The sequence below is a fragment of the Mizuhopecten yessoensis genome, unplaced genomic scaffold (genome assembly GCF_002113885.1).
Source record: "Mizuhopecten yessoensis strain PY_sf001 unplaced genomic scaffold, ASM211388v2 scaffold431, whole genome shotgun sequence".
Lineage (NCBI taxonomy): Eukaryota > Metazoa > Mollusca > Bivalvia > Pectinida > Pectinidae > Mizuhopecten > Mizuhopecten yessoensis.
This window is the reverse complement of record NW_018403543.1, coordinates 1,009,560-1,021,797: the sequence shown is the minus strand read 5'-3', so window position 1 is coordinate 1,021,797 and position 12,238 is coordinate 1,009,560. Positions and strand designations below refer to the sequence as shown.

Genomic DNA, 12,238 nt, shown 5'->3' with positions numbered 1-12,238 from the left:
AAAGTGAAATATTCTTCAAGCAATCTGACATGCGGCTTCCTTTCAACAAGTACGATACATTGACACATAGTTTCAATGACAAAGCATTATATTTTACAATGTTAAAAGAAGAAAAGGCCGGATATTTCGATTTATTGATTAAGTGAGGAACCTACCATCACATCTGCTCATTTCGCCATCCATGGACGGAATCCACATGCCGTCAGGCGTGCACTGTTTCCGACTCGATCCGACCAAAGTATATCCTGCATAGCACGATATTTGACATGTTGTTCCGAATGAGACTTCTCCAAGATTGCACATGGCAGGGAACACATTTCCGTCTCGAACAGATGGAAGAGGCTGGCATGTTATTTCTGAAATATTCACAGTAGGTCTCAAATCATATAGAAAGTAGTGCGTAACATTGCATACAGTATAATCAAAAAATGTGTCATTAAGAAATATGGAATCGTCTACATTTTTGGTTGATCGTATAGAGAGGCATCCGGAGGCGACTATCGTCGATTTTCTTTTATATCTTTAGTTTAGGGTACATCGATGACTTTAAGGTAAAATCATAACCACCATGATCTCATTGGTAAGCATTCTATGAATATTGACGTTTTTGTTTCTGCTAATTTCAGTACTTTATGGTTTCGTTGTAACAAACCCGTTGTATGCTTACCGCCTTTCTTTAAATTTTGCCTCAGTTTTATCGATTTCGTTTTCTTCATGATATATGTCCGTCTCAATCAACCACCATATGTTTGTTTCATTTTAGTTTATGAAAATTCTTCCCCTTCCAATTCAATGTCACAAATGCTTACCTCGACACCTAGTTGGGATGCCAGTCCACAGCGCGTTCGCTAGACACTGGCGTTTACGGGAGCCCACCAACTTGTACCCAGTGTCGCAGGTGAAACGACACATCGTGGAAAACGTGAAATCGTCGTTACTGCAGATCATATTTCCGTTTTTAGGCCTGGGCAGGGCGGGGCATGTCTTCACTGTGAAAAAAAGAAAAGGACAAAAGATCAAGACACCAGATATTCAGCATCAGGCCACACGAATCTAGAATCCAATTAACAGATGGTGTGATAGAATTCAAACACTACCAAGAATAACCTGTAAAGAAATACAAAATACTGACGTTACTGGCTACATGCAATGAAACATGTGTCGAATCCGACAGTTTTAACTAGTTCATACCTAGGTAACTTGAGTAGACTCTACCATATACTCATCGGAAGAGCCCGTTATGGTCTACAGTGGTGAAAGGGTTAATAAACACGTCGAAATAAGCTCGGCAGTGTAGAAACATTGAGAACAAATTTAGTGTTATCGTATTTCCTACAACTTGTGAGCAAAGAATACAAACAGTGTACGATAGGTAACAGATTATATTTACTTATGCAATTTGTGGGCGTGCCAGACCAGACTCCTCCCTCTTGACAGATTCGTAGACTACTCCCGCGTAATTCGTACCCGGGCTTACACTTCATTCCACACGCAGCGTTGAAGACATTGTTACACTTGTCGTTGACGAAGTAGCCATGTTTGGGCGGGGTCATCTCGGGGCAGGTCAACGCTGTCAACATTCAAGTAAAATTATTGGATCACAACATACAAGTAAGTAATATTGGATCAGCTCCACCATATAACGACAACGGTAGGAATGAAATTAAACGAAGAACTGGTCAGTTCCGTTCAAAGAATACCATTAACAAAAACAGTGTTATTTGCCAACATTTTTATTTGTAATTTATTTTTTTAAGTTTAAATTATGGGAATTTTACTAATTTCGTTTGAGAGGATAAAGAAACATTTGTTGAAAGCAAATTAAAATAACAATTGCATCAAGATCAAATATAAACTTATAATATTAGTGGTTTTACTTCGTTACATTTCTATAATGTGTAACTATTGTCTATTTCAGCCTTACCGTGGAAACAATATGCGCTATAGGTAAGGCCTATTTCAGAAACGTAAGAATTAGTAGTGTAATATGTAAATTGATTCTTTTCACATCTGTATATATTTTTTATTTTTGTCTATTTTTCTTTTATTTATTTCAATATATACCCCTTCTCCTTTATAGTTGGTGCATCTTCGAAATCTAAGAATTGAGCTCTCGATAATACATATCTATGGTGTGTGATGGTCAGAAAAGGGATTTAGAAAAAAATCTAAAATAATTTGTGGTAAACAATACTCATTGACATGCAAATAAGTTTCTGCCTTTACAGAGAATATTATCTCTGCAATCCGGTAACCCAGCAAACGAATACTGGACTCAATGACATCTGCATGGGCCGTAATCCCATATTACCATGTCTCCATTCCATGTCCAGTGGAGAGAAGCTTAGGAACGGCACATTGCTTAATAGTGCACACGTACCAATTAATTGCTTAATAGTGCACACGTACCAATTAATTGCTTAATTGAGGCGAAAAGAGCTCTGTAAGTAATTACAGACCCATATCTATTCTTCCAATTTTATCCAAACTCTTAGAAAAACATGTGCAGACTACCTTTTATAAGTTTTTAAACCAACATAATCTAATCATTGAGAATCAATCAGGATTTCGAAATATGCATTCATGTCAAACTGCTCTTACTGCACTTACAAATAGATGGTATGATGAATTGGACAAGGGAAACCTCATCGGTGTAATGTATATTGATTTTCGTAAGGCTTTTGACCTTGTTGACCATAAGATACTACTCCAGAAAATGAGTATATATGGATGCTCTGAAAATTCCATTATGTTTTTTACCTCATACCTTTCAAACAGATTTCAGAAAGTATCTTTCAAAAGTTCTTTAAGTGATGCCTGTGAAATTACAACTGGTGTACCTCAAGGTTCCATAATTGGGCCTTTGATGTTTTTATTATATGTCAATGATCTGCCACTCTGCTCAAAACATTGTGAACTTTTTATGTATGCAGATGATACTTCAATGCAAAAAGCAGACACAAATTTGGATGTTATCGAATCATGTCTACAAACGGATTTTAATCATGTAAAGAAATGGTGTGATGTCAACAAAATGGTCATAAATACTGATAAAACCAAAGTAATGTTAATTGGAAGTAAGCAAAAAAAAAAGAGACTAAAGAAAAATCTAAATATTATAGCTGAAAATTCAAACTTGGAAGTTGTACAAAATGAAAAACTGTTAGGCGTTCGTATTGATGACACCCTAACTTGGGAAAAACATGTACAAGACGTCCTAAAGAAACTTAATTATAAAATTTATCAACTATGTAGAATAAAGAAATTCTTACCAGTATCGGCAAGAATCACTTTCCACAACTGTTTTATACTACCATATATTGACTTTTGCTCGAACGTTTGGGGACATTGCTCTCAAAAACTGGTACACAAACTTGAAAGAATTCAAAAACGAGCACTGCGGATTATACTAGATGCCGACTATACTGTTCCCGGTGCACAGCTGTTTGTAAAACTAAAATGGCTGCCTTTTACGTACAGAGTTGAATATAACGAATGTGTTCTGATGTTTAAAGTAATAAACAAGCTATGTCCAAATTACCTAGACTGCAATACTCTTGTGAGCAATGTCCATACTATCCAAACCAGGTCAGCTGCGGCAGGTAGATATGTTGTACCCAAACACAAAACGGAAAAATTCAAAAGCTCTTTTAAATATAATGGACCGACACTCTGGAACAATTTGCCAACCACTGTCTCTAAATGCCAATCACTAAACAGTTTTAAGTTCGAGTGCAAAAAACATCTCAATGTAATCTATAAAGACAAGTGTAAAGAAAATTAAAAATCTGCACCCCCTTTCCCTCCTGAAATATCTATCTGCTGTAGTACCTGGAATATGACACACGTGTATCTAAATGAAGTTTTAGAATTTATCTTAATTACTATTCCTAATGCCCTAATCAACACTTTGGTATTAACTCACGCTACATTAGCGTATATTCTGTAATTTTTTACCCTTTGTCACAATGACATGTATGTATATTAGACGCATTATGCGTTTCTTAAATCTTCTAAAATGCAGCATGAGAATTTATGCATTGCATGATATTTAGCCAACTTTTTATTTTCCAATACACGTGTGACATATTTTATTGTAAGCCTGTGTGATATCACATACCAATATATCTGTGATATGTACTACGTAGTTTTGTTATTGGATACACGATGCAGGAGTGTGTTGTTGGTTTTTTGTTTTTTGTTTTAAAGATAATACAATGTTTTATTACCTGTGATATGTTACTTAATTTCTTATGTATGTACGTGTATGTCATATCCATGTTGTAAATATTGTACATTTTATGTCGACCACATGTGAGACTAGTCATTGACTCAATGTGTTATCGAATTTAAATAAAGTCTATTATTATTATTATTATTATTAATAATAGTGCACACGTACCAATTAATTGCTTAATAGTGCACACGTACCAATTAATTGCTTAATAGTGCACACGTACCAAAAAGAAACAAAATAGAGAACAATGGCCTGTTCTTTTATGCGGAATAACCGGTTAGTCTTTTTTTAAATATAACGTTTTTATTAATAAGCCCTAGCGGACCTGAAAATGTTAATGCAGGATTTGAAAAGCTTTGTCAAGGTTCGCCTGAACTCAGCATCAGATTACTAGGTCGGACCTTATTTCATAAACGATCAACTCTGGTCCAAGCGGTCCAGCTGTTTGGACGGCGATAAACAAAAGCGGCCCCGTACACAGTTTCATTTGTAACCTATATATGCTGTATTGCATTTGAATATAATAAAACTTGATGGTCATAACTCCTTTGAAAGAATATTTTACCGTCAAAAAACTGTTTTTGCTACGAAAACAGAGGTATCTGTAAGTGAAATCGATTGTATCATCACTCAAATAACGTATAGACTACTGTCATTTGCTTTGTTGAAGAGTTAATGTAGAACATAGTTCAAGATAGTTCCAAAGTTTGATATATGGGGGAAATTTTGTTTACGTAAACGAGTTGTTCAAAACGCAAAAATCTGCTTGGGAATAGAGTTAATCGGATTCAACATACCTTATGTAGAAGGTTTGGTACCTTACTGTAACCCAAAAGTTCTACTTGAGCCTTAGCGAGTGTCTATTTTCAGATATCCAACTAGTCTAATGTGTGATCTCAAGTGCGGAACCTGGGTTTCAAAGAAGTATGCTATTTTTCAGGAAGACAAGACATTAATGGAAAATGTTTAACGAGTAGCTTTGATAGCAAGCGGGAGTACTCATCAACGTGTTCGCCAATAGTGACATATAACGGGTACGTGAACGCTATCAATATATGACAAATTCACCATCCAGTTAGATCGAGAAGTCATGACGTATTTCAAAACTACCATAAAATGTTTATTATATGTAACAGGACAGACATACCCGAACATCCGGTCTCATTGAAACTCCTGAAACCTTTTTTACAGAAACATTGTGATGACGACAAAGCACCAGGTTCTGTTATGTGGTTGAGGTCTGGACAGGTAGTACAGGAAGTGACGTCACCGGGCCCTCTAATCCTCTTGTAGGTTCCGGAAGGGCAGGCTGCAGAAAGAACAATTAGATTTTATAAAAGTTATTTTACATTCCATCATACATTATGTTTATTTCCTTGTACTAAAAAGAAGCTAATTGGATTATAGATCAGTACATTTCCGTCGTGAATAAAAACTATTTTTAAATGAAAATATTTTCAAGTTAAAATCAAACTTCAAGCAGGGCTCCTCTAATGAATGCACCTGGTTGAGGTTGCTTTTCTTATCAAAAGTTAAATTTCCATTACACTGGTAGTAATGCAACGTACACTAAGATAACAAAATCATACATCAGTCATGGTTTTCCATCCAAAACGCCTGATTGGGATTGCTATTCAGGGCAAAAGGTCAAGGTCACACTTTTAACAAAAACATGAAATATGATTCTTCACAATAACTTGAAATCTCGTTGATCAAATTTAAGTTAAGTTTACTCGGGTAAAATTAAGGTTAAAGGTCAAGATCACCATTGTTATGAAAGAAAACTAAAGCTTTTGTAAAATAAATTGATTTTCCTTTGGTCACCCAAATTCATCTCAATACAGGGAGTATTACATCTGAAGTACTAACGTCGTGTTGCGTTAGGCCACTGATATAATGATGAGAAAATCTTTAACCATCTATCCATCGACATTAATAATCAGCAGGAATTAATAAAGCTCAGCTATTCCCTGTCATACTTACGGAAGCAATCCCCGGGGAGGCCAGTGCCGTAGTGACCACCCTGGCAGACACACAGGAATTGGCCCACGTGAGTACCACACCCACACGTGGCCCGGGGGTCACAGCATGCTCCTGCCCCGTGACACAGGTGAGAACAGCGGTCCAGTGGCTGCTCCATGAATGTACCCATACTGAGATCTGAAGAAAGGGGTCTCGACCATTACGAAATCGATCATTCGTTCGATCATGTTCATGTATCTTAATACAGACACAGGAACTAGAATTCAGGTCTATATATAAGTATTTGTTTTCTTTTTTTATCATGACAAAACAAATTAACAATGTGTTCGTAAATATCAAAACTATATTTAAAAAACAAAATTAGATGTTTATACTCTAGGCATTCGTATGGTTTGATAACATTAAAGATTCAGACCTTGAACAAAGTATGATGATCAAGTAATATTTTAAGACTCGACGGTACTCCATATTTACTAGGGCTGCAACGATATATCGTGCGACGATATATGGCGATATATTGAATATGGTCCGATACACAATATTTTTGGGAGTTCACGATACAGCTACGATAATTTCTAGATTTTTTCGTTTCTGAATTTAACCTACTCGTTTCTGTTCCAATATGGAGAGTGCCAGTTCCAGCTCGGCATGCACGTTGGAAGAAGTGAATTGTGTGAAACTTTAAAGGCATACCCATATTGGACTAAGTCTGTTTCCAGTTGTAATATTGCCACTTTAACTTTGGAACATATCTTGTCTCTTTGCTTCAATTATTACTATGTGTATCGTGATACGTTTTTGTGTCGTGACCAAAGTATCGTGATACAAATTGTGTCGTGACCAAAGTATCGTGATACGTATTGTGTCGTGACCAAAGTATCGTGATGCGTATCGTATCGTCAAGTTAATGTATCATTTCAGTCCCAGTATATACCTTCATGCAAAGCTCTGCGTGCCAGGGACTCGAACTCCTCAAACGTGTCCAGGATGTAGCAGGTCTCGTTCTTAGGCTCCGAGGCCATGTCATACAGCTCATGCACGTTTCCATTTCGAATTCCAAACGTGAAGATTTTCACTCCATTTTTACGTAGGACGTAAGCTTGTGGTCTGGGGTCGCCGCCATTGGAGAAACCGTCAGTGATGAGGAATACGGCTTTCTTGGAATCTGGGCGGGAGTGGGCCAAGATGTCCTGTGTGGTACATACAAAATGTCAATATAATGTGTACGTCATGTACGTCATACGGTGGTCAATACCACACGTGTGTTCATCAAACGTCTCAGGTTAAACGAGTGCATTGTGCATACTGATCCCCTTGTCACAGGCAAATCTGTGCCTACACATTTGAAACTGGTTTTTTTCCAGCATGGCTATAGCTTTGATAAATCATTTCTGAAAAGAACACGAACCCTTGCGGGACTTTTATGAATAGATAAAAAGTAAAAATAAACAAAATATAATCAACAACACAGTGCAGAGTGTTGAAAGTCAGCAGGGGTTTGGTCGGGACTACAAATGGTTATACTGTCACCCTAACCGGCTGAGCTACATGGTCATAACAGAGCAGTCTACCGTCACTGTACCCAAATCGGGACAGTACCCAAAACGGGACACCAAAACGGGACAGTACCCAAATCGGGACAGTACCCAAACGGGACACTCTTATGNTCATTAACTAAAGTAATACCAATAGCTGGCGGCTAACGCCTTAGCTAAAAACAAAACTTTCCCGATTTATCTGCGACGCTATCTATTTGAACCACGCGCCCGAAATATCAAATTGTGATAGAAATGAAAAGTGGATAGTATCTATTTATGAAAAATGAACAAATATTTTTGGAATTGATAGTATGGTATATAGAACATTGATATTTATGTAAGAAGTGTCCCGATTTGGGTACAGTGACGTTAGCACAGCTTCGCTACAGCTATATCCAGAACGAAAGTAAGGGGAGGTTATCGTATATTAGAACTGATTAACACCTATCTGTGGTATCGCTTTTGTTATATGGGTGAGTGTTTTTATTAATTTGAACAGAATAACAATGGCCAACAAAACTACGTCTTGGAGTTCAAAAACCATTGCGTAAAATAACGCTAAAATGTTCAGAATCCGTTCTTGTTTCAATTCGTCTATTTGAATAGTAGATAACAACCAAGGAGTTCGAGCGAAACTGGCGTTAAGGCTTCACTGTGGGAGTGCAAGATCCTGTATTATCACATTATGAAATACGGATCCTTATATGTCATGGCTGGGAAACATGCTGTACTGTTACAGTGAAATTCGCCAACTAAGTAATAAGATATAGATATAAAGAGAAATCTTTTAGATTCCCTGACCTCATATAATTTATATTTCGTAGAATATAACTCAAATATGAACATGTGAATATATATATTATCCAAAACTCCCGATAAACGTATTTCTTATATTATTTGTTTTGTGTCATTTAAGGACGTGCTAGGTGGTAGTGGTGGAGGAAAGCCGGAGTTCCTGAAGAAAAACCACCGACCAACGGCCAGTACCTAGCGACTGCTCCACGTAGGCCTCGAACCCGCGACCCAGTGGTGGAGGGCTAGTGGCAGCAGAATGGCCACCGCGACCCCATTTCTTATATGAAACAACTTTGTACATTGTATAGAAGAACCAATCGTTTTCAGGTAACTACAGATAACGTTCCCTAATGAGTTATATGTATCCGAAACTCGACAACCAATAACTGCTGTGCATCATGGATTATAGGTAGATGGGGCTGTGTTTCATGCCATCATAAATGTTAAAAAGATGCATTTCAATCCTTAAATGAAGATGAAGGACGTCCGGTAAATAGACATATACTGACTGATTGCTTTTAATCATATAATACACGACATATGTTCATTGCTTACCTCCCAAAAACACTATAGGTTTCCTGTTTATCGTACATCACGTCAACAACATAAAACACCCATTCGTGGACATTATGTTACAAATATAATGCCGTTCACTGCCTACTTATGAACGTCACTGGGGAGGGGGATTACCGGCAGTCATTCAGTGTAGAACGTCCCTTAGGGAGATAGGGTGTGTGTGTGTGTGTAGGGGGGTTACCCGGTATTTCATCAGTGTAGAACGTCCCTGGGGAGATAGGGTGTGTATGTGTGTTGGGGGAGGGGAGGGGGTACCCGGCAGTTCTTCAGTGTAGAACGTCCCTGGGGATATGGGGGAAGGAGGGGGGGTTACCCTGCAGTTCCTCAGTGTAGAACGTCCCTAAGGGAGTTGGGGGAGGGGAGGGGGTACCCGGCAGTTTCTCAGTGTACAACGTCCCTGGGGAGGGGGCATTACCCGGTTACTCTTCAGTGAAGAACGGACCACATGTGGTAGGACAGAATCTAAAAACCGCTTGAAGATGATTGATTATAGTTATGTATCGTAATACCCTCTGGGTCAGTGTAGGTCTATATTGTCAGGTCTGTTACAGTTTCCAGACTCTCCCTCCTGCCGACTACCGATCATATCACAAATAATTTCACTCTCGTTCTCCAACATAAGGTAAATAATATACATCTGACGTATAATTTGTGGTATATGGGTCACATTTTCTATCATAATGCCACGATGTTATCTCTGATTTATGTACATGCGTAGAAAGTTATGTTAAAACAAGTTTGTAGAGTTCGTTTGGACTGTTAAAGTGACTTTAATTTATAAAAATCTTTAAGATATCTTAAATACATGATGAATACCTTTGCTCCTTCGCAAAAAAGTGTCATTTTTTAGACAATTTTTAAAATTGAAACTTAACAGTGACTTAACTTTATTTTTGTTTAAGTTTTATCAAAATCAATGAACAAATAAAGCTGCCAGAGTGATGTCACTTAAATGGTAATTTTGATCAATATGTGACAGCTTTTGAAAACCTTCTACACTGTAAATTTCAGTTTACGGAAATAAATAGTCACTGTCGTTGACTCGGAGTGACATTTCGTGTCGGTGAAATTTGTCATTGCTTTAGTGAACGTTTTCCTAAACTGACTTAAGAAATATATATACAAAGGTCAAGTACGAGAATACCCTGAATATCTTCGTGTTCTATTTATAGAAATTTCAAAATTAGCATACATACAATTATATATATATGGATAAATACACTTCAACACATAATGTTGTACGTGGTCAACTAACACAGAATTGTCACATTGGGTCAACTAACACAGAATTGTCACATTGGGTCAAACACACAAAATGGTCACACACAGTCAACCAGCTTTGAATTGTCACAGAGCTAACTAACACAAAATTGTCACACAGGGTCAACCAACACAAAAATGTCACACACGGTTAACCAACATGGTTTGTTAAATAGGGTTAACCAATACAAATTGTCGAACAGCGTCAAGCAACACAAAATTCTCACAAGGTAAAACAAACAAAAATGTCACACAGGGTCAACCAACACAAAATTCTCCCATAGTCAACCAGCACAAAATTCTCACACAGGCTCAACCAACACAAATTCTCCCACACAGGGTCAACCAGCACAAAATTCTCCCACACAGGGTCAACCAACACAAAATTCTCACACACAGGGTCAACCAACACAAAATTCTCACACAGGGTCAACCAACACAAATTCTCCCACACAGGGTCAACCAGCACAAAATTCTCCCACACAGGGTCAACCAACACAAAATTCTCACACAGGGTCAACCAACACAAAAATGTCACACAGGGTCAACAAACATGAACTTCTCACACAGGGTCAACCAACACAAAATTCTCCCACACAGGGTCAACCAACACAAAATTCTCACACAGGGTCAACCAACACAAAAATGTCACACAGGGTCAACAAACATGAACTTCTCACACAGGGTCAACCAACACAAAATTCTCCCATAGTCAACCAGCACAAAATTCTCACACAGGGTCAACCAACACAAATTCTCCCACACAGGGTCAACCAGCACAAAATTCTCCCACACAGGGTCAACCAACACAAAATTCTCACACACAGGGTCAACCAACACAAAATTCTCACACAGGGTCAACCAACAAAAAAATGTCACACAGGGTCAACAAACATGAAATTCTCACACAGGGTTAACCAACACAAAATTCTCCCCCTCAGGGTTAACCAATACAAATTGTCGAACAGCGTCAAGCAACACAACATTGTCACACAGGGAAAACCAATTCAAAAATGTCACACAGGGTCAACAAACATGAAATTCTCACACAGGGTCAACCAACACAAAATTCTCCCACACAGGGTTAACCAATACAAATTGTCGAACAGCGTCAAGCAACACCTAATTGTCACATATGGTAAAACAAACAAAAATGTCACACAGGGTCAACAAACATGAACTTCTCACACAGGGTCAACCAACACAAAATTCTCCCACAGTCAACCAGCACAAAATTCTCACACAGATTCAACCAACACAAAATTCTCCCACACAGGGTCAACCAGCACAAAATTCTCCCACACAGGGTCAACCAACACAAAATTCTCCCACACAGGGTGGGTCAACCAACATAAAATTCTCACACAGGGTCAACCAACACAAAATTCACACAGGGTCAACCAACACAAAATTCTCCCACACAGGGTCAACCAGCACAAAATTCTCACACAGTGCCAGTCAATACATTATTGTCGCACAGTGCCGGTTAATACAACATTGTCACACAGGGAAAACCAATTCAAAACTGTCACACGGGGTTAAACATGAATAAAATTGTCACATAATAGTTGATACGGAAAACATTCTATTCTAATTTTGCTATATAATATACGAACGGGCAATACTGCAATCGAATCGCAAGCCGTCTTAAATTTAACCAGCACGTCAATACCGTATACACTCCCCAGATTTTGTAGTAAAGTGTTATAATTAAGCAATAGCGAGGTTGGTGTTCTTGGTAAACAGCTCTGATTTCAATCAAAACAAAAACTAGAAGAAAATCTGTAACGCTATACAAAATGACATAACTTTGACGTCAATTAGCAGGAAATGAAAAGTTTGTTTATAA

General features: G+C 37.9%; 1 protein-coding gene across 1 annotated transcript in view; it reads right to left on the bottom strand.

Annotated features, from left to right (window-relative positions):
• Nucleotides 1–12,238, bottom strand: part of LOC110449023 (sushi, von Willebrand factor type A, EGF and pentraxin domain-containing protein 1-like) — a 48,311-nt gene that overhangs the window by 30,994 nt on the left and 5,079 nt on the right. Inside the window, exons 2-7 of the mRNA XM_021495598.1 lie at nucleotides 7,155–7,410; nucleotides 6,221–6,397; nucleotides 5,385–5,546; nucleotides 1,391–1,570; nucleotides 810–989; nucleotides 156–356 (exon numbers count right to left, since the gene is read on the bottom strand). Of these exons, the coding sequence (XP_021351273.1) occupies nucleotides 156–356; nucleotides 810–989; nucleotides 1,391–1,570; nucleotides 5,385–5,546; nucleotides 6,221–6,397; nucleotides 7,155–7,410 (1,156 nt within the window). The remainder of the gene's footprint in view (nucleotides 1–155; nucleotides 357–809; nucleotides 990–1,390; nucleotides 1,571–5,384; nucleotides 5,547–6,220; nucleotides 6,398–7,154; nucleotides 7,411–12,238) is intronic.